The sequence below is a fragment of the Bacillus rossius genome, chromosome 15 (genome assembly GCF_032445375.1).
Source record: "Bacillus rossius redtenbacheri isolate Brsri chromosome 15, Brsri_v3, whole genome shotgun sequence".
Classification (NCBI taxonomy): Eukaryota; Metazoa; Arthropoda; class Insecta; order Phasmatodea; family Bacillidae; genus Bacillus; species Bacillus rossius.
In genome coordinates this window covers 13,619,484-13,645,286 of record NC_086342.1, presented here as the reverse complement: position 1 = coordinate 13,645,286, position 25,803 = coordinate 13,619,484, and the positions used below count along the sequence as shown (strand labels likewise).

At 36.0% G+C, this 25,803-nt stretch overlaps 2 protein-coding genes and 1 long non-coding RNA gene across 6 annotated transcripts in view; 2 read left to right on the top strand and 1 right to left on the bottom strand.

Annotated features, from left to right (window-relative positions):
- Positions 1 to 179: 179 nt before the first annotated feature.
- On the top strand, positions 180 to 8,522 carry LOC134539203 (vesicle-associated membrane protein 4-like). 2 transcript variants are annotated; one of them, XM_063380985.1, is made up of 5 exons: positions 180 to 516; positions 3,944 to 3,993; positions 4,769 to 4,828; positions 5,790 to 6,022; positions 8,344 to 8,522. In XM_063380985.1, the coding sequence occupies exons 1-5, from the start codon at positions 502 to 504 to the stop codon at positions 8,391 to 8,393; spliced, it is 408 nt and encodes a 135-aa protein (XP_063237055.1). In that variant the 5' UTR covers positions 180 to 501; the 3' UTR covers positions 8,394 to 8,522. The 2 variants fall into 2 exon arrangements, with proteins under 2 accessions (XP_063237055.1, XP_063237054.1); XM_063380984.1 differs by lacking the exon at positions 180 to 516 and adding an exon at positions 1,367 to 1,632.
- A 4,259-nt stretch (positions 8,523 to 12,781) lies between these two features.
- LOC134539360 (uncharacterized) lies at positions 12,782 to 24,625 on the bottom strand. Its single transcript, XR_010076299.1, has 2 exons — positions 24,179 to 24,625; positions 12,782 to 21,175 (listed from the first exon to the last, which is right to left on the bottom strand). It is a non-coding gene; the product is annotated as an uncharacterized LOC134539360 (long non-coding RNA).
- Positions 14,540 to 25,803, top strand: part of LOC134539358 (anoctamin-1) — a 35,399-nt gene continuing 24,135 nt past the window's right edge. The window contains exons 1-2 of one of the 3 annotated variants that reach the window (XM_063381336.1): positions 14,540 to 14,589; positions 20,909 to 21,149. In XM_063381336.1, the coding sequence (XP_063237406.1) occupies positions 14,567 to 14,589; positions 20,909 to 21,149 (264 nt within the window). In that variant the 5' untranslated portion in view covers positions 14,540 to 14,566. Of the gene's footprint in view, positions 14,590 to 14,725; positions 14,896 to 20,908; positions 21,150 to 24,387; positions 24,667 to 25,803 lie in introns of those variants that run through there. The other 2 variants (XM_063381335.1, XM_063381337.1) reach the window with 2 other exon arrangements.

Below are 25,803 nucleotides of genomic sequence, written 5' to 3'. Positions count from 1 at the left end.
TTGGGCACCCATTCGGTGCTTATTAATTTGTGTTATTTTCAGATATTAGAATCGAATCCACGATTCTCGTCACATGAGAGAACGCATTAGCGATCACGGCAAGACTCAGTTACTGCAAATGCTTTAGTAACAAAGTAACGACCATGGAAGTATTACTTCTTACCTCCATGGCGACGACTATTTTCGAACATGATAGCGCCTTTTATTATTTGGTCTATACATTATTTAAGCCTTATAAAAATTGTGAATTGAATACAGCTGTCTTCCTGTGAACACCGCTCTAGCAGGATTTCCGTGGGCTCGCTAGACCAATGAGAAGAGAGAATGATATCGGCATCTCTTGCGGCGAAATGTATTAGTCTGTTTCCGTTGTGCTCCGCGGAAATTCCAAGCTGTGGACATAAGAGTTTTGGCTTGTGAGTCACTTGTTTTTAAACGAATATATTTATTAAAATTACCCAACATTTATAATAGTCTGGTACGGCAGTACGCGATCACAGAATGTACGAGATGAGTGTAAGTAGAAACGAAATAAATTAATCTCTGGATGCTCAATAACCCACCCATCCTGCTTGGTAAACATGTACTTATGTGATGGGTAATGGACTTATGATATGCTTTTGGACTACAGTCTGAACATCAGGACTTTGCTTGTGAGATAGGTATGTGAAACAAATTTGTGCATGTTTTATGTATGTATAGTTCTATACCTAACCTACTGTAGTTATGAATTTCAAACAAAACTTGCTCAGTGTATGTATATGTTTTATTTGTCAGATTGCTGATATTTTGTAAATTATAATTGGTAGGTAACGAATTATCATCTAACACATTTTTACGGTAGGTATAGTGCATGTCGACGTCTCTTGAAAAGTTAATGGATTATTTGTAAGTAAAACTGTCAACACGTCTCGTGGTTTACACATTTGAATGATTGTAGAGCTTAAAAAAATAGCATAGGTTAATTTCGTTTATGGCATATATTATATCTTTTTGTGTGTACAGGTTTGTATGTAGATATTGAAGTAAAACTTAGTGTCTTATAGTGCACAAGTAATAAACCAAAATGAACACCGTGTAAACTTATAAATAAATAATTATAATGAAATTGCGTGTATGATAGAATATCATACGTAAACGGACGCATGGGTTTCATTGTTAACATCAGCTGATTTTGACAGTTCTCTTGGTAATCCGCAAACCAAAAAAAAAAAAAGGTACATAACCCCGAGATATAAGTAAATGAAATATTATGGTTTCTGAGTAATGTAGTTCTTAGTACATATTACGTACTACGGTGAGAAAATGTAATTTATGTTTTTATAATATATATTTTAGGGCACCAAAGATGAGAACACATTGGTTATCTGTTGGCCAAATGTCGCAGTTCCTATGTGTTGTGATGTTGGTCAACATGATGAAAACAGTGGTAAAAAGTTGTTACTATAGTGGTACACAGCTTACGAGAAAAAAATGGTGGTTTCTGTTTTCTGCGTTTGTTGGTCAACAGGGTTATTAAACTAAATATTTGAAACTTACTTCAAGGAAACTAACTGTGCTCTTAGAATGCCACCAAAATTTAAGAGGTCGTTTTCATTTGAAGATGCCAGCAATACAAAATTAGAAGAGACTGTAAGTTAATTTTATTTCAACTTTCCCGAGTTCTAACCTCATTTGTGCTGGATTCGCTGTTTTGAAGACAATTTATTTAGAATTATACAATTCGTGATGTTTTTTTGCAGTATGTAATTTAATAAGGCCTACTAAATTCTAATCCGAAACAACTGTTAAGTTACTCTTCGGTAGTTGTGTGTTTTTTTTCCTTCTTAAAGATACATTTGTTAAAAATTTTGAACCTTGATTTGAATTATTTTCTGAATGTATTGTACTATTTGTTAGCAAATCGGGAGTATTCTATATCCCGATACCATAACAATATTGATGACGTCACCAACACTGGCGGCGTTGACGTCATTATCACCCCAATTTTCTTACGGGACAACAGCAGGACATGGGGGTTTTGTGCTGGGAGGATTCACATGCATTGTTTTGCACAAAATACGTTTTATAAATGAATTAACTTTCGGCTAATAATAATAATTTACATCTGCAATTGGGCATGCGCCCGGTGGCAAGGAGTTCCCACCCCCCAACTACCCTCACTCCTTTCCCCTCTGGAGCCACCTTCATAAGTCCTTCCCTCCTCCCAGATCCAGTGTCCTCCCCTCAAGCTCGTTCCACTCTAGCCCCATCTTCACAAGGAATAACTGTCTTCCTCTCTCTGTCCGTCTCCATTCCCTCTGAATCTTCCACTCATGATCCCTCCTTCCTCGATACAGCCCTCTGTTCAACCTAGCTCCCAGCTTTCACCAGCCCCCCTCCCCCCCACGAATTACCTTATGCATTCTCACCAGCCTTTCCACCTTCCTCCTTTCTTGCAGCGTGTCCCATCCCAGCTCCTTCATCATCACCGATGGTCTGTGTGTTTCCCCCATCTTATTCTACACTACAGCCCTAACTATTCAGGTATATGACATGATACCAAATATATATATATGTCCCACTGTATCACATTGTTTACTATAATTCCACCTGGTTTTGTATATTTTGCGATACCACATTTTATAATTTAATTCATTTTCAAATCGATTTTAATGCCCTGGTTATTAGTAAAGTATTCTGTAGTCCTACCTAGCCTAGTACTTAACACAAACTGTTCGTATATAATATTTACGGTATTGTTTTGTATACTACAGACCAACCTGGTTTAGTATATTTTACAATACCACATTTGTATATTTTAATTCATTTTTTTTTTACTATGATTTAAATTTCTCAGGTATTATTAAGTATACTTCAGCTGTACCTATTGTAGTATAGAACTCTATTCCAAAAATATATTCAGTACTCTAATTTAATTTTCTTAATATCTTGTGCAAAACAACCATGTGAATCCAAAATGCCCACTCCCAGGCTTGTAACGTAAAAACGTGCAAGTAGTAATTACTTCAGCACAGTCTTGTTAATGACTTCATCAATATCCCTACCATATTGTGATGTAAACCTGTAAGTTTTTTTTATTAGCTTACCAAAACTCACCAAAACTTGCACTTTGTATTTATCACTTCAGTTGCATAACTAACCTATAGGAAAACCATTAAAAACTACTTACCTTTCTTGGCTTTATGGCAATAATAGTTTGATGTCAATAGTTCTTATGTACATATCAAATTAACTCCAAGAAATTGCCATTTCTCCATTGAATTCATTCTGTATCGCGAAACCGTCGCTTTCCTGGTCACTACTTCAATCGTAATCCCACGTTCTTTCTCTACCATTATAATAATTCAATATGTATAAACATGACTTTGCTCTTCTTTCGTGTCTAATACATTCAATATAACACTTATCCAATAAATATCTTACTACCTACAAAATACTTATTTTGTATGTATTTACTCCACTTATTACCATACTTCACTCCAACTCGCACCACGACGACTACTATCGCTCCAAAACTCACTATCATTCGTACATAGTCATTTTCACGAAGCTATTTTGTGTTTTTCTCTGTTACCAATATTACGCACTATATTTTCCTTTGTTCCTGTGTTCAAGTGAGTGTAGCTGGTTACACATGCATATATTTATTGATTATAACACACTCATCGACAGAACGTAAATAATTACTAATAAAGAACAGGGGCATATATATATCCCACCAACAAAAGGAAAAACATTGAAAGGCAAACAGCGGTCAAAGTGGTTCTATTCCCCCTTCCTACCAAATTAAATTCTGCAGATGCTCCTAATCAAGAAGTCTTTTATTTGTTGTTTAAAGAGATATCTGTGATTCTAACTCAGCCACTTCCCAGAATGTTTTGAGGTCATTAGTTAGTTACAACTTTTTCATGTACTAATGGTATTTATTATTATATTTCAGGAAGATCTTCTTGGTCACAGAAGCGGCAGCGATGATGATTTTATCTTACAGTGAGTAATTTGTTAAACAGATAAAGTGGAATCATGTTTCAGAGATGAACTTCGGTGCTTACGAACTGGTTAACTTCTAAGACTGAAGGTTTACCCTCCTGGTTTGGAAATGTAACCCTATGTAGTTTATCTGTGTTTGAAATCTGGATTCGGTTATCTCGATCCTTTACTTGATTACTTCATATTTAACCATGCATGACTGTGGGGTATGCTTAGTAGAGAAGACAGCAAGCACATAAGAGCAGAAAACATTTCTAAACAAATGTAAAAAGGCCTTAAGTAGAAGCAGTTTATTTGTTTGATGAAATCATAGATATTATTGACTTAAAAATGTGGTCACTAAAAAAATTAATCAGAAAATAAAGGTATGCAATAAAGGGTTCCTGAAAAATTCTTAATGAATTCAATTTTACGTGAGCTTTAACAAATGCTGCAAAATTTTTTTATCAACTGCTACTGTTTCAAAATTTGATTTGTAAGTAAGTATGTACATATGTTCAAAAACTAAATCGTAAACCCAAAATAATTTGGTAAACTTCATCACGTGACATAGTAAACTGAGTTAAGGCCAATGGGTTCTGTTTTCCTAAGTACATTATACTACTTCATTGGTGAAAATTTAAAGCATCAAATGCTTGAATTTTAGTCTTGTAGGATGGTGAGTTAATGATTTGGTGCCAAAATTTTGATGTGCATCATATTTAAGAAAGTTCTATATTCTCCAATTGAAAACTTTGCGAAAATGTTAATTCGTGGTTTTTTATTGTTGTTGCAGGGGACCATCGTCTTATCCTAAGCCAGCTGCTGTGCATACTGAGAATGATAAAATTAAGACGTAAGTTTCTGTCTTGCAATGGGGGAAGAATGATTTTTTTTTTTTTTTTTGTGATTTTGGACATTGCTAGTTTACACGGTATGTTATTTCATATTCGTAACCTGAAAAACAGACAAAGAAATACAAATACTTAATCAAGCAAGCAAACAAACAAGCTAAAATCAGCTTATGTCAACAGAGAGAATTTCATGGAAGAAATTAGTCTGAATAACATCACAGCACAGACGAACACAGCGGGCTAACAATGACGAGGCAGTTGCAACAAGAACAGTAAGTACGTAACAAACAACAGCCTTGGACAACACAGCGACAAACAGAGAAATCCTACAATAATTCGAAACAGATAATCCAGACAGCACGACAACAATACAGGGACGTATTTGCGAAACCGGCGATGGAACAACACACGTTCTGGTAACACAGCAACGACAGCACCGATGAACACAGTGGGTTTCCCTGAGACACTGACGTTGCGATGTTTCGGGAACCGACGATTGGTTCCCGTCATCACGCGCAATCAAACCTTTCCATGGAATTCTCTGTGCTGCTATCTATGCATTTAACATTTCGACTCCGGCTTGTCCGTTTTCTCTTGCGACGTGCAGCGTAAACCAGCAACGGCGCAAGTCCGAAATAATGTTTTTAAATTAAAAAAAGTTTTTTTATCTTCTAGTCCGTTCTGTTGGCCCAGCGATTCGAACTTGCGGCTAGTGCGTCCGGGCGGGACGGGGATTTTTCACTTTGCGGAAAATACCCTTCCCGTATCCAGGATGAGTGGTGTTGTCCCTTGATCTTCATGCGGCGGAAGGCGTTAGTTACTGTGCGCTGGGACCTTTATTAAACTGGATGTTTATCCGAGGTCGGCGTGCTGGGACATCACATGAGTATTGAACACGGTGTTAACATGGATGTTTATCCGAGGTGAGCGTGCCGTGACGTGAGCATCGAACCTGGTGTCCAGGGTGCGGGCCCAGGTGGCAGAGGTCACCAAGGTGATGCAGGCGAACCTGGGCAAGGTGCTGGCGCGGGGCGACCGCCTCGAGGACCTGCAGGAGGCCTCGGAGAGGCTGAACCTGGCCAGCGCCGACTTCCACGTGGCGGCGACGCGCGTGCGCAGGCGAGCGTGGATGCAGCACCTCAAGACGAGGGCGCTGCTGGCGGGGGTCATCGCCCTCGTGCTCATCGGCGTCACAGGTCAGCGGTCCGGCGAGCTGAGTGCACCCTCCTCGATATCCTTCCGGAGTCCTCCATCTAATGTTATCTTTGAAAGATTTGTGCAATGGGAGTGCATGACTTGATTTAAGTTTTTTGGACATACATACGCCATTGCTAAGAACTTTTTCTGTTGAAGAAAAACTAAAAACTAAAAATAAAGAAATAAATAAATAAAAATACCCGGAAAAAAAAGACAAAAAAAACACACAATTAGGCAAAAAAATTGCTGTTGTCAACAAGGATATAAACACCACAAAATATTCCGTATCAAGAATATGGTCAACAAACAAAGAAAAATATACTAAGAGAACGAAAAAAAAACCCACAAATGATGACGACACAAAAATATTGAACCCAAAAAAATTCAGCACAATGGTTGAAACGAAACAAAAACACGACAAAACGAAAAGACGAAACAAACACAGTAGTTTTCCAAAACAGAATAGAACAATAAAAAACCACCACAAATGATGACAACACAAAAATATTGAACCCAAAATAATTCAGCACAACAGTTGAAACGAGACAAAAACACGACAAAACGAAAAGACGAAACGAACACAATAATTTTACCATAACAGACAACAGCAATTTTTTGCTTAATTTTGTGTTTTTTGTCTTTTTTTAGGTATTTTTATTAATTTATTTCTTTATTTTTATTTTTTAGTTTTTCTTTAACAGAAAAAGTTCTTAGCAATGGCATATGTCCAAAAACTTACATAAAGTCCTTCATTTAATGTTTGAAGAGGCGCGGTGGTTGAGTGGTTAGGACACTCGCCTCCCGCCAGGGTGGTCCGGGATTTCTTCCCAGCAGAGTCGAACCAGGATGTTGCCGTGGCCTGTGGGTTTTCTCGGGGTACTCCCATTCCCTTCCTCCACCTGTACATTCCATCCCTGCTCCACACCCCCATCTCGTCTCCCCTCGCGCGTTTGGCGGTCTCGCCGGAGCGACGGGTGTGTCCCTCGTGTAGGGCAGCAGGCTCCTGTGAGTGTCTGTCCCATTATTACATCCATGTGATCCCTGTTTCAGGCGGGACATTTTCAATTTGGTATTTACTGCGGAAGAGGGCCTTAAATGTCCTTAAATTTTACTATCGGTCCTGTATTATTGCAGGCCCTTACCTGCCCAGCATATAAAACATATAAAAGAAATAATTATTATGGGATATTATCTGATTCAGTTTTGGTTATGGTTAGGTTTCTTGAAGTCACGTAAATAACAGCAGTTTATGTTTCATAGGTATTCCTGTGTAACAATGGATTTTTTGCTCATATTTCTCATTAGTTATTGTTTTTAAGTATTTCTGTTAATATACTGAATTTACTTTGTTCAAACTGTTCAAAGTTATTTTTACATTATTTTTACTTGCTTAGTTAAGTTCTTGTGTATTTTCTCGTATTTTTATTAGTTTTTATTCATGGTTCTTTGTGTGAAAACAGGCAATAGTTTTGCCAGTTGCATAAGAGTTAGAGAGCAACAGATATATTTTGAGCATGGGAAAAACAATTACGTGATTGGTCTTGTTGGTGAATTGGCAAGGCATCATGGTCTGTTTTCACGCTATAAAAGTGTTGTCATTGGGTAGGTTTGCAAAGTGTTCTGTGATTGGCCAAAGACTCCAGTTCTTTATGAGCGGACAAGAAGCGGAACAGTTATAATGGAATGTCTGATTAAAAATTAAGATTTTCTCAATGAATAGAATTTTGTTGATAGGTTTTGAGTTTAATTTATTTGAGTTACAGTTAAACCTAATTTATCCGGTCTAATTGCGACCAATTGAAAATCAGGATAATCCAGGTAACATGGATAATAAGCAAAAATATTTCAACGTTTTAATGTTCACTGCTATAAATAACTATGTATTGTAACAAAATTATATAGTATAAATGCCCTATATTGTTTACAATTCATTAAAAAATATAAAAAAACTTTTCTCATCATTCTTAACAAAGAACTCGTCAACTTCTGTTACAAACATATGATGTTTGAATGAATCACTGTTAAGGTACATTATCATGTGGTAACCATCTTTGTTTGCATAAATGATCATTTTTATGTGAAAATTAAATAAAATGTTTATAAATCTGATCCCGATTATCCGGAGATCCAGATTGAGGGCTGGATAAAACTAGGTTTTACTGTACTTCATAATATATTGATAAATATTTGTGATCAAATCATGTAAATAGCAGAACATGAGGAAAGTATAGTTTTCACTGTTAAAATGTCTGTTAGTTGTAGTGTTTTGTGCTAGTTTAAAGGATTATGTACTGATCAGTTTACTGTCTCTTGTTCACAGTTCCTATTATTGTGCACTTCACGTCTGAATCTCCGAAACAGGCTTCATGACTCGAACAGGCTGCCTGTTATTTTCTGCCTTCTAGCGGGAAGCCATTCCTCTGGTGCATGGACTCATGGGCTGGAAGTTTTGCCTTTAATGATTTTTTGACTTGTAAATAAAGGCTTTTATTTTTCCTACATAGTTTATGATTTGTTGTGTTTGTGGTTTAAAATTATATTGTAAATACAAATATTTATATTGAGGCCTTAGAGACATGGTGTTAAAACTTCAGCGAGCATGTCACACCAATTGACAATATAATGTTTACACAACCATTTTGAGAATAATTGCAAAAAAAAAGTGCCTAGTTCGTAAATTACAGACCTGCCAACTCTCACGATTTTGGTGTGAGGCTCACGATTTTAAGGTCCATCTCACACCCTCACGCCAAAATAGTGTTTCCTCACGATTTTTCGGGCCCCAAGATTTTGTTTGTAAAAGTTTCAAAACAAGTTATACGAAAGCTTACAGTAACGAATTTCCATCAATACTCGAGTCACGTAAAGGAAACAATTTTGCGTTTTGTAGCGTGTGCCGTGCTGATTTTTCTATCTCGCATAGTGGAAGAGGAGACATTGTGAAACATGTCGCTACAAAAAAACACAACTAACACATGAAGTGTATTGCTTCCAATAAAAAAAATAATTTGGCTGTGAACAGTGATAATAGTGTTACACGAGCAGAATGTTATTTTACATGTTTTTTAGTTGCGGCCCTGCATGATCACTACACGACAGCGCTAAATTATGTCCAACTAAATTAAATCTGCAACCTATAATTTGTTTAAATAAATTTTGAAGCAGAGACCATGTAACATGTGTACAAGTATGTCACTTAAATTTAAAGATTCTCATTTGTTGTTTTTTATATCTAATCTGTATTTATGGGCCTGAAAATTTTTATCGAGGACCTCATGATTTTTTAAATTTGAATGTTGGCAGGTCTGAAATTAATATCATATCCTCTATATTTTAACTTGCTTCAAAATCTTACTGAGGGGAAATCTTAGTTTTTGTTAAAATTCACTCTGCAATGTTCAGGTATCTATATGTTTATAGACTTAATCATTTGTGTGCATCAGTATTTTTTTTTTGTGTTTTCCATTGTAATAATCAATGTAATAATTTGTCTGCACTGTTGTTTTGTTTTTATTTGTTATAATATATCTGGCTTAAATTAAGTTGTTTTCAATTTAACCACTTTCAAACCTTATGGACTGTAAACCTACATTTAACGTACTTAGGTCATAGATGATTTTTGATGTGTAAACATCTTAGCTCTTGGTAAACTGCATTTGGTAGGAGTAATTTCGTGAATGGAACGAAAGTCGAATGACCGGAACTGTTTGACGGTGCCGAAGTCATCAAGATGACAGAGAACCACCTCTTAAACCCATATGTAGTCACTTTCATAAACATTAGGGGACATAACCAAACGTATTGGTGTGCCAAATGAAACTTTTATGATAGTGAAACTACCCTGGAATATATTTGGGAAACTAAAATAGCCATAGTAAAAAGTAATTACGAGTTTTAAAATACGTAAGAAATCTAGCATTACAATGATTACAATAATATTCTCCTTGCTAAATCCGAACAGGCTCAGGAGCACAGCGGTAAAGAGTGCCCTTGTAAAGTTCAAGGGCAAATTTTTTAAATGGTTCAAACCTCGTAACTGGAAAAAAAAAAATTAACTTTTTTAATGACTTGATGTAATATTATGTAATAATAGTGTTGAATCAGCACAGTAAGTTTGGTTTTAGGAAGTATTTACAGACTGATTTCAGTCATTCATGCAAAAAATAAATATATAAACATTTACTTAGTTTTGTAATATGTGTTATGAAATGTTTTGTATTAATATTTTAGTAATGCCATAGAAGTATAACTTCTAACGTGTGCGGAAACTTTATGGTATTAACTGTTTAGAGAAATTTTAACAAGATGGGCAGTATTATAATAAAATTCCTTGTCGAAAATTGGGTTCAAAACTGGGGTTAATGATTATTTTCAAGTCTTTTTCACTTTTATTGAAGCTGTTTCTAATGGTTTAAAATTTCAATCTGTTTCGTGATGCTATCTGGGCGAGATGGTGGTAAGCAACGTTTACAATTCAGGCAGCGAATTCTAGCGGGGGTGCGTAAAGTATGTGTGTGATTCACATCCAGAAATTTTGGTTTTTGAAAAGTGAATATTTTATTAATAGTATAATTAGCATGCTTGGCAATATTTTAAAGAATTATTTGTTACATTTTGTGTCCATGTTTCGTGTTATAAGTTTGTTTGCAACGTGAACAACATGAGAACACATGAATTTGTTCATTAACGAGGTTATATGTTGCACATCACTGATGAGTACTGTAAGACTCGTTCACATTTTTATAAATCTATGGTTTAGCATAATGCTTTTTTTTTTTTAAATAAATAAATTCTCAAGGAATATTTAAAAAAAAAATTGAATCTAAAATTGAAATGAATGAAATTTTAAATAAATATGTCCAATATGTTTTCCTTGCTCAGGGAATTTTTTAGTACAAAATTAGTAATCAGTGACACTTTTTCTATTATATTTTGCTTTCTGATACAAACAGTAATACATGCGTGGAAGAGTCTGGTTGTAGTGAATAATGTTGACTGTTTTGAAAAGATTTCTGTGTATTTCCCATAATTTTAGATATTTGACATAATCAATTTTTTTCTAAGTTTTGCTCTTTTTTTTTTAATGAAACTTCTTTACTGAAGAGCTACAATTTTTTATTGTTACGAAAATTCAAATCGCATGAGTAAAATAGTTAGGTACGTGGTGGGGGAGCTATTTAAGGAGGAGAGTGCATTAGCTGCGACACCGCTCCAACGCATGTACTAGCTGTCAAAAGGGAAGAAGGTGTGAGGATGGGGGGCGATTATTGTATTAAATATACAGAGTTCATCATATTTTACCTAAATGCAAGAAACAACTTTAAAACCATACTTATTTTTCAGTAATATTTATGTATAGAAAATATTAATATTTTCAAAGTACCTATCTTAATTGAATTAGGAAAGAGAAGTTACAAATAACATATTTTTTTTTTGTTTCGAATAAAGGAAACTGCAGTTGAGAGTTTATTTCAGACGATCGATGACAATTCAAGAAATCTCGGAACTTGTCAGCAATAATGACTTGTAAGATCGTTTACAGTTAGTTGTCAAAATTTTTTTTTTCTGGAGAGCATCAGTGTTATACATTTTTGTGAACTAACTAAAATTGAAATGAATAAATGTTAAATGTTTACCATAAATAAAGGTAATTGTGGAAACTCACAAACTTAATTGTGTAACCTTGCCACACCATGTATATTTTACAGGCATGTACTTTCAGTTGACAAGCAGTGTATAATCTTTAGGCAAAATATTGGTTGGGTATTGATAACTGCTTGAAAAAGTCCTCATTGGTTCATCCTCGGATCTCATTGTCCAAGTTTCAAATAAACAGGCAGCTGTTAACTGCTAAAAAGTTGCTTGTATGCAGGGGCTTACTTGCATAGGGTGGCTGGTACATTTCCCCATACCACAAATTAATTGTATCCTACGGTAGAAACCTGTTATAATTTTTCTCGAGGAGGCAAAAGAAAAAAAAAACATATGCAGGAAATATCAATTTAGCACTTGCCATTGTTAACACCACTGATGAGTTCACTCAATGTTTAAATTTGTTTAAACCAAGCCAGCAATTTTCTTTTAACTTCACGAAGCTGTCAGCTTCTATTTTCTTTGTCTTTACAGACACACTGCCACATTTTTGTAAAATTGTCTCACAATTCACGACAATAGCACTAAAGTGGAAAATTCTTATGTCCAATTCCTTCGCCACTTGGACATGTTTTTTTCTGTGGATTCCTATCTATGAATGAAATAAATTCAACCCTTTAAGCAATATATAAGCAATATAAAAAGTTTTTTCGTGCCATTGTGGAACAGTTAACAAACTAAAATATTGTGAAACTACAAATGTACATCTGAAAAAACACTAGAATGGCAAGGTATGAAAGGATTTATTGTATTGTTTTCCAAGATAAAGGTGCAGACAGGTAGCTGTGAACATATGCACCTTTGATATGTAGAATACATAGAGATTTGAATTTTTTTTTTTTTTTTTTTGCATTTCTTGAATTTTAGAAAACAAACGTTATAAGCAGGAAATGCATTATTCGTGAAGTATTATACATAGGAACGTACGGGAAAAATTTTGGGACTCTGAAAATGTGTGACTTATAATCAGGAAAACATTATAGGCAGGAACAGGGTTCTACTTGTCAGATTGGTTTGGGGTCATACCACTTGGCTATCATCAAGGGCGGATGCAAGGGGGAGTTTTGGGAACTATATCCCCCGAAGTTATGGAAAAATATGCAAAATCTTGGTGAAGGCAGTATTTTATTTTGGGAGATGTAAGGTGAGCTGTTACAACACCTGGACTCACGGACCACAAAGGCAGAGTTATGCATGTTGAGAACAGGGGCGTAGCCAGGGGGGGGGGTTTAGGGGTTCAACCCCTCCCCCTTAGCACCAAATCTTTAATTAATTTCTTATTCATCACTCAAAAAAAATTAATATTAAAATTAATAAAATTTTCACCATTACAATATTTAAATTTAAGAACCGAAAACTGCTAAAATAGCACTATTTTACACCTTAAAATCCAAATTTTCCCGGAGGAGGACCCCCGGACCACCCGCTTTAATACGGGGGGGGGGGGGGGGCATGCTTCTTAACACCCCCCATACACAAATCCTGGCTACGCCACTGGTTGAGAATGATAATGTAACTTACCTAATTCCTTGTTGACTCAAGATATTTGAATACAAAATTCTCATTTTTTTTTTTTCAAATTCCCTCCCAAAGTAAATTTCTGTATCTGCCACTTCTTCTCACCAGAGCCACCAGGAATTGTTCAGATTGACTTGGACATTTTGGCCTGTTTTGAGCACACGTGGTCCTGACTCTTCAGCTTTACAAATAAATGCAACTTTTCACTTGCCATTTAGCAGTCCACCACTACCAAACCTAATGGCATATTGTTTTGCCTGATAAGAAAAACTCTTAATTTGCAGGAGGCAAAATTTACTGAAAGACTAATGCCTAAACTTTTAACCCCTCACCTTACTAAAGGTTGTTACAAAATGCATTTCTCTTTAACTTCTTAGGATTAATCTTTATTAAGTATGTAGTTATTACTTTGGCACGATAAACACAAAATTAGGACTGCTTGCTGTGAAAAAAAAAAATGAATATTTCACATTAGAAAACTAAATTAAAATACAATATTTGCCAATTCTTTTTAGATCTTTGTAGCTGAGAGGTTTACTAAAATGGCTACCGCATGTACAAGAAAAGTGTGTGATGTACTTAAGCAAAAAAATAATAATGACAAAAAGTGACAGTTTCAAGGTGTTCTAATTAAACTGACAATATACATGCTTAGGTGTGCTGGAGCATGCTGAAAAATATTTGAAATAAGACAGAGTTTGAAAATAATCATTTTTTATTGTTACTTGGTAGGTACCTACTACATAAGTTATGTAGCATTGAAAACATGTACGTAATACTTTAATAAATTGGAAATAAACTCACTGTAATAAAATTCAGTATGCCTTTATAGTATTTACTGTTAATTTCAAGTCATGCCTGGAAATCAAAATGCCGAAGTGCTTGAAATTCAAACACTTGAGCACCAAAGTTCTCGTAAGCTGCCATTGGCGGCAGAATAAAAAAAATTCTAAAATACTATTGGTTTACACTTGCAGAGATTAAGATGTATCATATTTGGTGATATAGTGAGAAAAACGGCGCCATGTTTGTTACAACTGGACACTATTGAAGGTTATTTATTTATTCAGAAAAATTATGATTCCATTTTGAAATATTATGCTGATTAGTATCATCACATTTTGCTTTTTTCTTGACACTTTTATTATATTTCAAAGAGAAAATTATGTAATTTTGTAGTCTTTAAAAGTTTTGTGCTTATGACACTCCATTGAATTCTTAATAAAATATTCAGTAATTTGGTTTTTTGGGCGTAAATTGTAATTGTATTGTATTTCAAACAGCTAGTACTTGGTATTTATGTCTGGCATAGATATCATGGTCATTAAGATGGTCATGAGCGCTCACATTTTGCCAGTGTCCTTCCGGCTGGCATGGAGGAAGCGAAGGGAGTGGGGTGAGTAGTTGGTGTTTGATGTTGTTTTTGGTTTGTGATGTAAGCGGTAATTATAGCGAATGATAAATATCGAGACTTGCAGTTTTTTGATGTAACACTATGATTGTGACAAAAAGTAAGTTTTTGCAACTATTCAAGTCTTTTATTTATTTATCGGTGCTGTCATTGATAGGTGATTTGATTGATCTTAAAGGTTAAAAACTTCTACTTCTGAATCTTTAGCGTTTAATTCCACGTGAATTAAAATTTTGACTGGTGTAACTGCAGTGATGTCTAGGATATGATTTGGATTAATATAAAAATCCCGTAAGTCTGACATTTCTGCTTTTCATAAATTGAAATTGGATAACCTAAAACGTAATGTTGGAGACGCAATTCTGGCAATAGTCTGTTACATAGAGCTGAGTTTGATTCGGAATTGGGTTTAAGTCCACAACTTTCTGCATGTTTTCTGAAAAAGTGCTACCTTTTAAGTCCCAGAATGGGACTGTGTTAACTGCTCAGACTTGATACTTTAAAGGCAGGGTGTGCTGCAAAATGCATTTTCATCTTTACAGAGCTACCGAATTGCTGATTGTCTTGTTTTGATGCCAGTTCTATGCTGGTCCCATTGTGTTAACGTGTGCTTGGGCTATGAGTCATATAACTCTTACTGTGTTGTTAAATTTATGTGAGAACAAGTGTGTTACAAATTGAATGCAAGACAAGTACCAAATCATATTTCAGTATTTCCAATATTTGCGTGCTAGTAAAATTTTGGCAAAAATTAAACTAGGGTGCTGTTAATAATTTTTAGTTATCTTGCGAAAGCACAGATGAAATTCTGCTAGTAGATGAGTGTGCCCTCCCTGCTTCCTCTGTCCAGGAAGCAGAGTGGTGTAAATAAGGGTAATTGTTCCATATCACGTATCCAAGTTTATTCCTTGATCCTGATGGCATGATCCTATTGATCCTGTGGTACATGATGCTTACTGTATTAATTTAGTACGGTACCTATGTCGAAAGATCCTGGACATAACAAAAATATTAGGCCTACACTACAAACAATGTTAAGAGGTAAAAAAAAAATTCATTTTCAGATTTTTATTGGACCTGATAATACAATCATAATTCATTGTTACATCAGAATTTTTGTTATATCAAGGATATTTCGATGTATTAAATTAAAACAGCAAGCATCATGTATCAAGGGTCATTCCATGCCATATCATCCAGGGGTGTCCACACCACCATCTCAGATTTCAGACAAACATAAGAACCTCCCCCCCCTCTTTTTTTTTTTTTTTTTTTTTTCATTTTAGGAATATTGACTCTAGTTTTGAATTCAAAGCTCTTTTGGTGGAATTTTTTTAATCCGCAATCAAAGTCGAGTAACATATCTTGCTTCAACTTGCATTTGTAATAACAGTTATAAACATAGTATCATGAAGTTCATCATACTTATTCAGAATTTAACGTAGTTTTCAAATATCACTCGTAAAATGTAATTAAATGACCAGAAGTACATTCAATTTATGTTAGAAGTAGAAAAAAATGAATTGTAATCATCAGTTTAGTAATCCTATTATAACTTTTTTCTATTAATCTTTACAATCTCGGGCTTGGTACCATTAGAAAGAGCAAAAAAATTGCTTCAAAATGGTGAAATAAAATTGGTAGATTTTACCTACTCACCCTCACTCTAAATACTGCCCTTTTAACACATCCTCCAACACTAATTACATGCTGTTTTACCTGACTTGTTGCATGAAAGGTCCAAAAAGCTTTTAAATCAAAAATTTCCATGTGATAGCAGAGGTTGACCAATCTTTTAAAATTCTTGTATTGTGCTGCACTACCGTCTGTGATATACTCCACTTGATTAATGTTAAAGAATTCTTCATGAATTAGTGAGCTCAATCTTCTTTGAACCTCATATACTAAGAGAACATCATCGTTTAGGTAATATGAGATGAAGCACAAAGACATATTACATTATTCTCCATCCTTTCTGCTGAAGTACAGAGTTACTGGATGTAATGTGCAAGCAGAATGCACCCAGTGTTGTTGGAGAAGTTAGAGGAACACGTAGAGGGATTGAACAGAGATTGACGTTGAATGATTGACAGATTTAACTGACAGAGAGCAGAACAACTGAATATATCAGTGTACTATTTGGAAACAACTTAAGATTCTGAAGAACTTAAATTAGGCACTTGAGAAGCTTTATCATGAAGGTCGTCCAGTGCTCGAAGATTCTCAAGTCTTTCTTTTCCCTCAATAAATATTTACATCATAATCTCCTGATATCAAAATATGTTCAGTTTTAGAGTAACTTCTCCTGAATTATTTACATGCGGTAGATTGCTGTCTAGCCACACTCTTCAGATTAATATTTTAAGGGGTCTGCCTAGACAGGAGACAGGACAGGATTTGTGTTAGGCGGGATGATAAGTGTGACGCTGACACAGTGTCGCCTCTTAACTGGCGTGCAGTCTTGTATAAATGAAGATAAAGCTGCAATGCTAGTTCCTTGATTACTTTCAAGAATCTATAATGGATGTTTCATGCCAAAAAAGTTATTCTTGAAACACAGTTCAAAAACGAAATAAAGAAACAAAACTACTAATTCACCCTCAGTATGTTCTTAAAATGCTTTTCGTTAACAGACACCACAGGGAGATCTTGTGTAGTTTTCCCTATTCGTGTGAGTTTTTTCTGAAGCTCTGCACACCATGTGTGTGCCAAGTTAGGTGGGGTCCTTAATTTGCGGCCTGAAGTTTACGTGTGACCTGCCGAGACCTCGAAATCCACTGTGTGATTGCTAAGTAAATTGAAATCAATCAAGATAACACAATCGTGTCAAATTTGAATTGGTCAGTTATGATTTTAAAATGCTGTTACTGAGAGCTCTGTTTTTACTGACATAATGCTCAGGTGCGTGTACATTTCCATCTCAAAACAAAATGAAATGAAATCGGGGGAAAATGTGAAGGTAGGGGGTCTTGTTTCTAATAAAAACACCATATTAGTTACATATTGACCAGCATGATTATTCTTGGAATTCATTCTCACCATTTAAAGGTTGATAAAAAAAAATATTCTATTCATTTGATAACATTGTAGTTTTGTCTACGAAAAATTTTGCATCCATTCAAAGTTATACCTCATAGTAGTTTTACCATTTTTTTTGGGATTGCACCAATCATCAGCTCAAAAGGTGATAAAAAGCAAGGTTTGATGGACAAAAAAATTAAGGCTGTCACATATGCGATGTTGATTTTTTTCTCATCATTTATTTTTTAAGGGCTACTTAACATTTTAATTCTCTACCTCTCTTGCATTTGTCATTCTGCCACATATATTAAATTAGTGTAATAGGTATCATGGGTGTAAACAGTCGTGCAAGTGGTGATAATTACAAAGACTTGCATATATCTTTTTACACCCAAGACCATACACTAAGTTAATATCTGTTGGAAATATTTGTGACAGAACAACAAAAAATAATAATAATTTTACCAACCCTTACTGCAAGGGGTGACCAAATGGTTTCCGATCAAAAATTAATTACTTTGTTGGTTCCGACTAAAAGTGCTGTGCTGGATGAATGACTATAAACTGGCAAAGTGTGACGTCGAGAGAGTATCACTACATGGAACAGACTCGTGGACCGTCAGCAGAAGGAAGCAGAAATAGCAGAGTTGTGAAATATGGCGTGGGCTCCAGGAATAGAGTTGATCGAGTGGATGGGCGGAGTGACCAGTGAGAGGGCTTTTCCTGCGGAGGTTCAGGGACCAGGGGAAACAGCCTGCAGATTATTCTACGAAGGAAAGCCAAGTGGATGGGATGGTTTACGAGCTAGGAATGGATAACTGAGTCGTGTAATTGAAGGCAAGTTTAGAAGAAAAGAACATCGGTACAGTACTTATGGGACAACATAAATTATGCGTGGATGGCACATTAGCTTTACATCATCAACAGCAAGGTGATTGAACTTGTCCATGCTGAAAGAGCTTCAGTTACTAAAATGTTCAATCTAAAAAGAAAAAAGTTATCAAGAGCATAGGTTTTTAACAAAACTAAAAATTAAATGTACTTACATTTTGAGTTTTGTGTTATTTGTTACGGTCTATGTAAAAGTGTAAATATTATTTTTGGAATTGTAATGTTTATGTAGGTTTCTCAATCCAAAAGTCCATAAAACTTTAGGTAGGGTTATTCCATTGTGTATGAATGACAATGAATGGTAGAAATTGCTGTAATTTTTATAAAAACTAAGTGTATATGCTATTTGACACTTGAAAGTTTTTTTTTAAGGTTAACAGGTAGTGACAATTCAAGAAGTAATGCACTCTGTATGTGAAATTTAATAATGGTTTTAAGTGTCGATACGGCACGTCAAGCAGAGCCTCACTCCGCGCGCTCCATGATTTGTCTTCATTGGTAGTTATTGGCCATCAGCATTAGTTAATCAAGAGTCAAAGTGGCTGTGGAATGTATCGGGTTTGTGGCTATAGAGCCAGTGCTGTGGCAGATGTCATCGGGAATGAACCTCCCAGTTTCCAATGTTTAGTTGCATTAGTTTTCATGATTTTTGGATTGTGTGAATAATTAGTGAGTTACATAATTTTCATTAATTATTAGGATACACATTTGTGATCTGATGTTTGTGAGTATGGATAATAGAACCACCTTAATTTGCAATGCAGCTAATTAGGTACTAAAGCAATTTTTATTTTGTTCTAAATTTTATTGGTAGCTTAGTTAAAAACATGTGCAAAAGTTTGCACAAATTAGTGGCCATGCAATTATTAGCTAAAACTACGTCAGATTTTAATAACTTGTATAGTAACAAACAGAGAGGCCAAATTAAACTGAAGATATAATAAAAAAAAATTATGTACTGAATTATTTACATATATGGGTAAAACTTCAATAAAAAAAATAGTAGGTAATGGAAATGTTGGGTTAGAAATTTTTAAGAGTAATAACTACAATAAACAAAGAAGTTTTAATTCTTGGAACCTTACAATACTGTTTCAATTCTTAATGTAAAAGAATAATTTAAGGTGTGGTCCTCAAGTGTAGTTTTGGTGTCTCCAATGAAATTCCATTGGTTTCCTTATTGCTTAATGTGTTTTCCTTTTAAAGTGTGTGAGTGGCAACCTTAGGCTGACTACTTGGCAGAAGCAAACCACTTGAATAATGACCATCTTCTATGCCCTATAAACTAATGTTCTTTACATAAGTTCTGAAGGAAAAAAATTCACACTAGTTGACATCAGCATATATTAAAATTTAGTGAATTGCTCAATACATTCATCGAGATAAATTTGTGAGCTTTAAAAAAATATATATTTTCCATGAAACAATAGGCTAGGATCTCCTCATATATCTGTCAATATTTAAGCATTTGTCTGCAATGGCTGGGACTTAAAATGAAATAATAATCTAAGAAAGCTTAAATTATCTTGAATACATTATAATTTAATGTCAATTTAGTGTGAAAAATTTTACTAAATATGTGGTCTATGGAATTTCGATTTTGGCGTATAATGTCCGCACTTTAAGGGCCTTGCTTACCTTGGAACACATACGGGTGCAGAGCTGCAGGAAATTCAACAGAATTTCAAAACTACTCACGAAATCCGAGTGGGGTCTGCTTACGAAAAGCATTCAAGAATTTGCTGAGGGTCGAAAAGTACTTTTGATTTCAGATTGAGTTTTTAAACTGTAGGTATTTTTAGAAGAGTTAAAATGGCAAAAATTGAGTGTTTTCAGAATAATTTTTAGGCACGAAACTTCCAGTAGAGATTCCTGGAAGCACTCAAGGGACCATGCATTAGAATTTTATCGTAATTTCTCGGCCATATAATTATTGCCGCTCGAATCTCACAGTTTGCGCTATGCACGATGAGAAGACTGCATGCCAGTTCATAGGAGATACGAGCGTCAGGGGCGAAGCCAGGGGTGGGGGGTTTTAGGGGTTCAACCCCCCCCCCCTTCCCTTAGCACCAAATCTTTAATTTCTTCTTCATCACTCAAACAAATTTCATATTAAAATTAATAAAATTTTACCATTACAATATTTAAATTTAAGTACCGAAAACTGCTAAAATAGCACTATTTTTTACCTTAATATCCAAATTTTCCCGGGGGAGCACCCCCGAACCCCCCACTTTAAAAGGGGGGGGGGGGGGGCATGCTTCTTAACACCCCCCATACACAACTCCTGGCTACGCCACTGACGAGCATCGTAGATACATACTAACTGTTGCGAATGCCCTCGCGTGGCGGCCGCGACTCTAGACGGAGATGCCCGCGGTGTGTCCCGCAGGGCGGTGAGGGACCAGGGGCCCGCGCCGGACTGCCCGCTGGCGATGGAAGAGGACGAGGACGACGTCTTCGAGGACACGGTCTCGCTGCCGCGGAGGAGCTACATGAGCCTGTCGCAGGTGACGGTGTACCACAGCGCCGAGGACCTGAGCGGCGAGGATAGGGCCCCAGTCACCGAGGACACCGCCCTGGTGCAGATGGAGGAGCCGGTCGAGCAGGTGCCCATGAACGACATGCGCAAGGTGAGCTTCCCTACTGCGCAGGGTGTCTGCAGGTCAGAAAGTCACGAAGGTTATGAACAAGCCCGGCGAAGGCAAACGGTAACAGTGCTGCAAGTCACGTAACTTTCATCTCCAGCATTCTTTCGCTATAGGGTGCCACCACGCCTATTTTGCGGTACAGAGTAGGTAAATGGCACCCACCGTTTCCAGATTGATGCTAACTGGCTAGTTAGTCCCGTTACAGGTCATTATTTTATGTTCACGTTTAACACGGTTAAACCTGCAGACGTTTTGAGTGGCTGAACTTCAACAAACTGACAAAAATATATTAGTGCATACGTTTTTGTGTAATTAGCTAGCAAAGTTGAATTTCGAACACATTTGTGCAGTATGGGAAATGAGAACTAAATGGAATAAATAACTGAAAAATTTTGGTTTTAAAGGCAATGCTGGTGGTTACTGAGTGGTAAGTAAATTTCTTTCAGAAAATTTAATTTAATTTTATGTAGCCTTTTATAATCATACAATTTCTGATATTAAAAGGCTAGGTAAAATTAAGGATTTTTTTCTGAAAGAAATTAAATCATATCACATAGCTGCCAGTAAAATTGACTTTAAACCTAAAAAGTTCCAGTTTTGAATTCTATTTCACAAAATAAATAAATTTTAAACTCTGCCAGTTAATTCTGCAAAATGTATGTAATGTATATTTCTTTCATTTTGTGAAAGTTATTCAACTCAAAAGGTATGCAAGTTTACCAACTGTAACATAATTGCCTGGAATGGGACATACACCCTTAAACCAACTCTTTTATGGAATTTTGTTTTGCATTGGTTACTAGTTTATGTCAAAATTTATGAAACTGGAAAATAAACACACACAGACCAATGTGTCAACTTAGCAAAATTCTAGTTCGTAAAAAAATCAAAACTAGGAATCCAGTATATAATCTCATCGGATTAAAACTTGCTGATCAGTAACTTTGAAAACACCATTTGTCTTTTTTTTTTTCCCCTTGCCTGCGGTTTGCACAGCAAAATGTGGCATTACAATTTTTTTTTCCCACTTCTCAAAATGTTTTTTTTTAACCCAAAAAAAAAAAAGTAATAAAAAATAAACCAGGCAAAGGCAAGTCCGACTTCCCCAACGGGGCTTCCATTCTTTTTCTTTGTGTGTTTGGTTGGCTTTGGCTTTGTCGCTTGATGTTCGAGTAGCGTATCGAGATGATGCCGATGTCCGAGGCACCGGCATGTGGAACCTGTCGTGTGTGCCGGGTACGGCCCGTGAAGCCCCTCAGTGCCGGGGGGGGGGGGGGGGGGGAGGGAGGAGTAGATTACGGAGGATTACAATGCGCCCCTGTATTGGAGCGGGGGAGTCGGTGGAGCGTGAACATTGCTCGCTGGGCGTTGCCCCGCCTGGGGTCTGTGTCGGCTGTTCATCACAGTTTGTATGCACGCTGGGAGGACAGGGTCGCGTGTTGTAGGGAACCTGGTTGTATACGTTCTGTCCCAGGCTTTCTGCAGACCTCTTTGTTGATGTGTTTTTGTGCCCAGTTTATTGGTATGCATGGAGAATGGTCCTTATCAAAATAATTCTTAATGATGAAGATGCTGAAAATTTTTGGTCTACAGAATAGTAAAAAAAAATATATTACGTTCATAAAGTTATTTTAATTTTGTGCTTGCAACCTTTTTCCACCCTTCTTTGTTTTCCAGCTATACTATCATGGATTTTCGACCCATTGTAATTTAAAAAAAAATTATATGATAAAACAGGTTTAAGGTAATGTTACAATCAATCTAACAGTTTCATTAGACACCTGTCTTCTTGGTGCTAGAACTGTAGTAAACAGTAAGTTCAAAATTAAAGTTCCATGAAGCAACTGAATCATTTCATATTGATAATAACTTTACTTGCTTTATTTATTGCAGGTAATTAAATAGAAGTTTAAAAAATTATTTTAGATATACTATTTACAGGGATTTCATTACGTGAAATAAATAGAAAACCCAAAATTAATGAGTTTGTTGAATATTTGTACAGACTTCATTGTAAATCCCACAGTTGTGGGCTGCTATAAGAGAAGATGACACACCAGTTCACCTCCTTGCAAAGGAATTGGTAGTTACCGGAGCAAAGTGGTTGGGTGAAAAGGGGAGTGGCAAATCTAATACACCAGTACATACTAGTTTGTTGGCAATCAGTGGCAATCCTCACATAACCAGAAAAACTTCTAAGTAGGTACCTAATATTAACTCATTAGAAAAATAAGGTCCAAATGGGTTCTTGGTTTATTCTTTTGTTTTAACTTTGGTTAGGAAACATTAATTAATAATTTTAATCTGTTTACCTCTACGATACACTCAGAATTAAAAAGTACCATTCTGACCTCAGAAGAGCCAATTCTTAAATACTTTTTTGTAAACACACGCCCAACTGTATGTAAAACTAGTCAGTGAACAAGTTGATGTGCTTATAGTTTCTAACCAAAGGGATTTCAATGAGTTCAAGTTATTAACAAAAAAATCCTACATTTAGTCAAGTGTAATCAAACATTTTGGTGTTTTATTGTTTATAATGCAAAACTTCATGAAAATAGGAAGTGTTTCAAATTGTTTCATTGTAAATTTTTTTGTATTTAAAGTATATTTGAATTTATTATATTTTTAAAGTATATTTGAATTTAATATATTGCCATTAAATTTAGTAGGATGACACGTTTGTTTTAATATTTCTGGTTTTATTGTGTAGTACTGAAACAAATTTAAGGTAGTCACTATTGAAAAGAAGACTAAATTTACAGTCCTGTGTGAATGTATTTTATCAGCGCATTTGTGTGGATGTAGATAGCAGCTAATGCTCTTTACATTAAGGCACTATCTTCTTATCTGTTGTTTACATGCTTTGTTTATCCTGTGCACATGCAGCATTGAGAGATTTGAATACAGTGCTGTGCTATCATCTTTATAGTAAGATACTTTCAGAATTTTGGTAATGATTTTAGTCAACTTAGGTTTTAGGAATGTATTTCTAGGTTTTGAAAGCTTACCTCCTGGTTTTGAAGTTCTGTGGTGGAAGGTGTGTGTCGATAACCCAGTGGTCTCTCCTCGTTCACGCGGAAATGTAGCAGGCACTTGCGAGTCTCGTGCGGGTGGTCGGAACTGGTTGATTACCCTCACCTCGGTCGACTAATTAACGAGCAGGTGCAAAGTGCCACCAGTCCGCGTGAGAACTCCCGCGGCGTCAGCGTAGTTGCTTCTCGGCGGGAGGCTTCTATAATTAGTCATCTTGCCGCTGTTGCCAGCTTTTATCTGCGCTCTCCGCGCACGACCTTTGTAGCCGGGCCAGGCCGTGAGGTAGCCGACCGGGTGTTTGCGTGTGTGTGCTTGTGAATCAGTCGTGTTGGTGACTCGGTCCCGGCGGACCGCCAGTACCGAGATGTTCCTGTACCGGCTGTCGGTCTACGACACCAGTGACGAGGAGGCAGGCTTGGTGGCCTCGAGGCAGATGCTGCAGGGAGAAAAAAATGTTGCCAATGTAATATCTCTACAGACAAACTTGTGTTCACGGTGTTGCCAACCAGTGCAGGAAGCCTAGATTATATGCGTTGTATGTTTTTTTTTTTTTTGCATTTATAACTGTAGGGAAGAACAGTAAAATTTATTAATGACTAATAGTGTATTTTTGAAGTTAAACTTCTTTGCTGAGGGGAGGGGGGCTACAATTTTCCACCGTTACAAAAATTCTGATTGCATGAGGGGAATAGTTAGGTACATGGTGGGGGAACTGGGTAGTAGAGGAGCCAGCAGGGGAGAGGTAGAGATGATGCAGCCTTCTTGCACATTTGTATGCTTGCACACTCATGTACTTACATACTTGCATACTTACACACTTACTTGCATACTCATATACTTTTACACTTGCATACTTGTTCAATAGTATAATTGAGCACTCACATACTTGCATGTATTTTTTTTTATCTGCGAGCTCATCCAAAGATAATTATGTTTCCTATACCTAATAATATAATAAGGAAGAAGTTTCAATTCTGTTGCACGTGGACTCCATGCACACCTTTTTTTTTGTAGGTATATAATATAAATCTCAGGTATTATGAAAAAGTTTATTAAATTATTTACAACTTAGCAAATATGCAAAGCATTTTATGTTGTATTTATCAAGAATATGTCAAGGATTTACCAAGTATCTACTTAAAAGTTATTTATTCGTAGCTGTACTTATTCTGACACCAACACCTTTTTTTTCCTCAGAGGCTCATCTGTTATGCTTCAGCTGTTGATGTTAAAAGTACTGATAAAATTATTCGTTATGATGGCTAAGTAATTCTGCAAATACAACACATTTTTTGTAGACCAGTATGACACCATATAGTTTTTTTAACATATTAACCCATCAATTTACATAACTATAGACAGTAAAATAAGCGAATCATCTTCCTGGTGACATGACAGTTATTCTTTGATGGAATTTCTTTGACAGCAAAACAGAAGACCTTGGCAATATAGAAATTATAAAGACAGGTTAAGTCATTTTGCTGTGGCCATATCAAATATATTGGTTTTACTATTCCCCCTTTTCAGCCATACATGTCCCAAAATATCTACTTTAAAAGCTTAAAATTTATCATGACAACAAACCATTTGTAGCTGTACA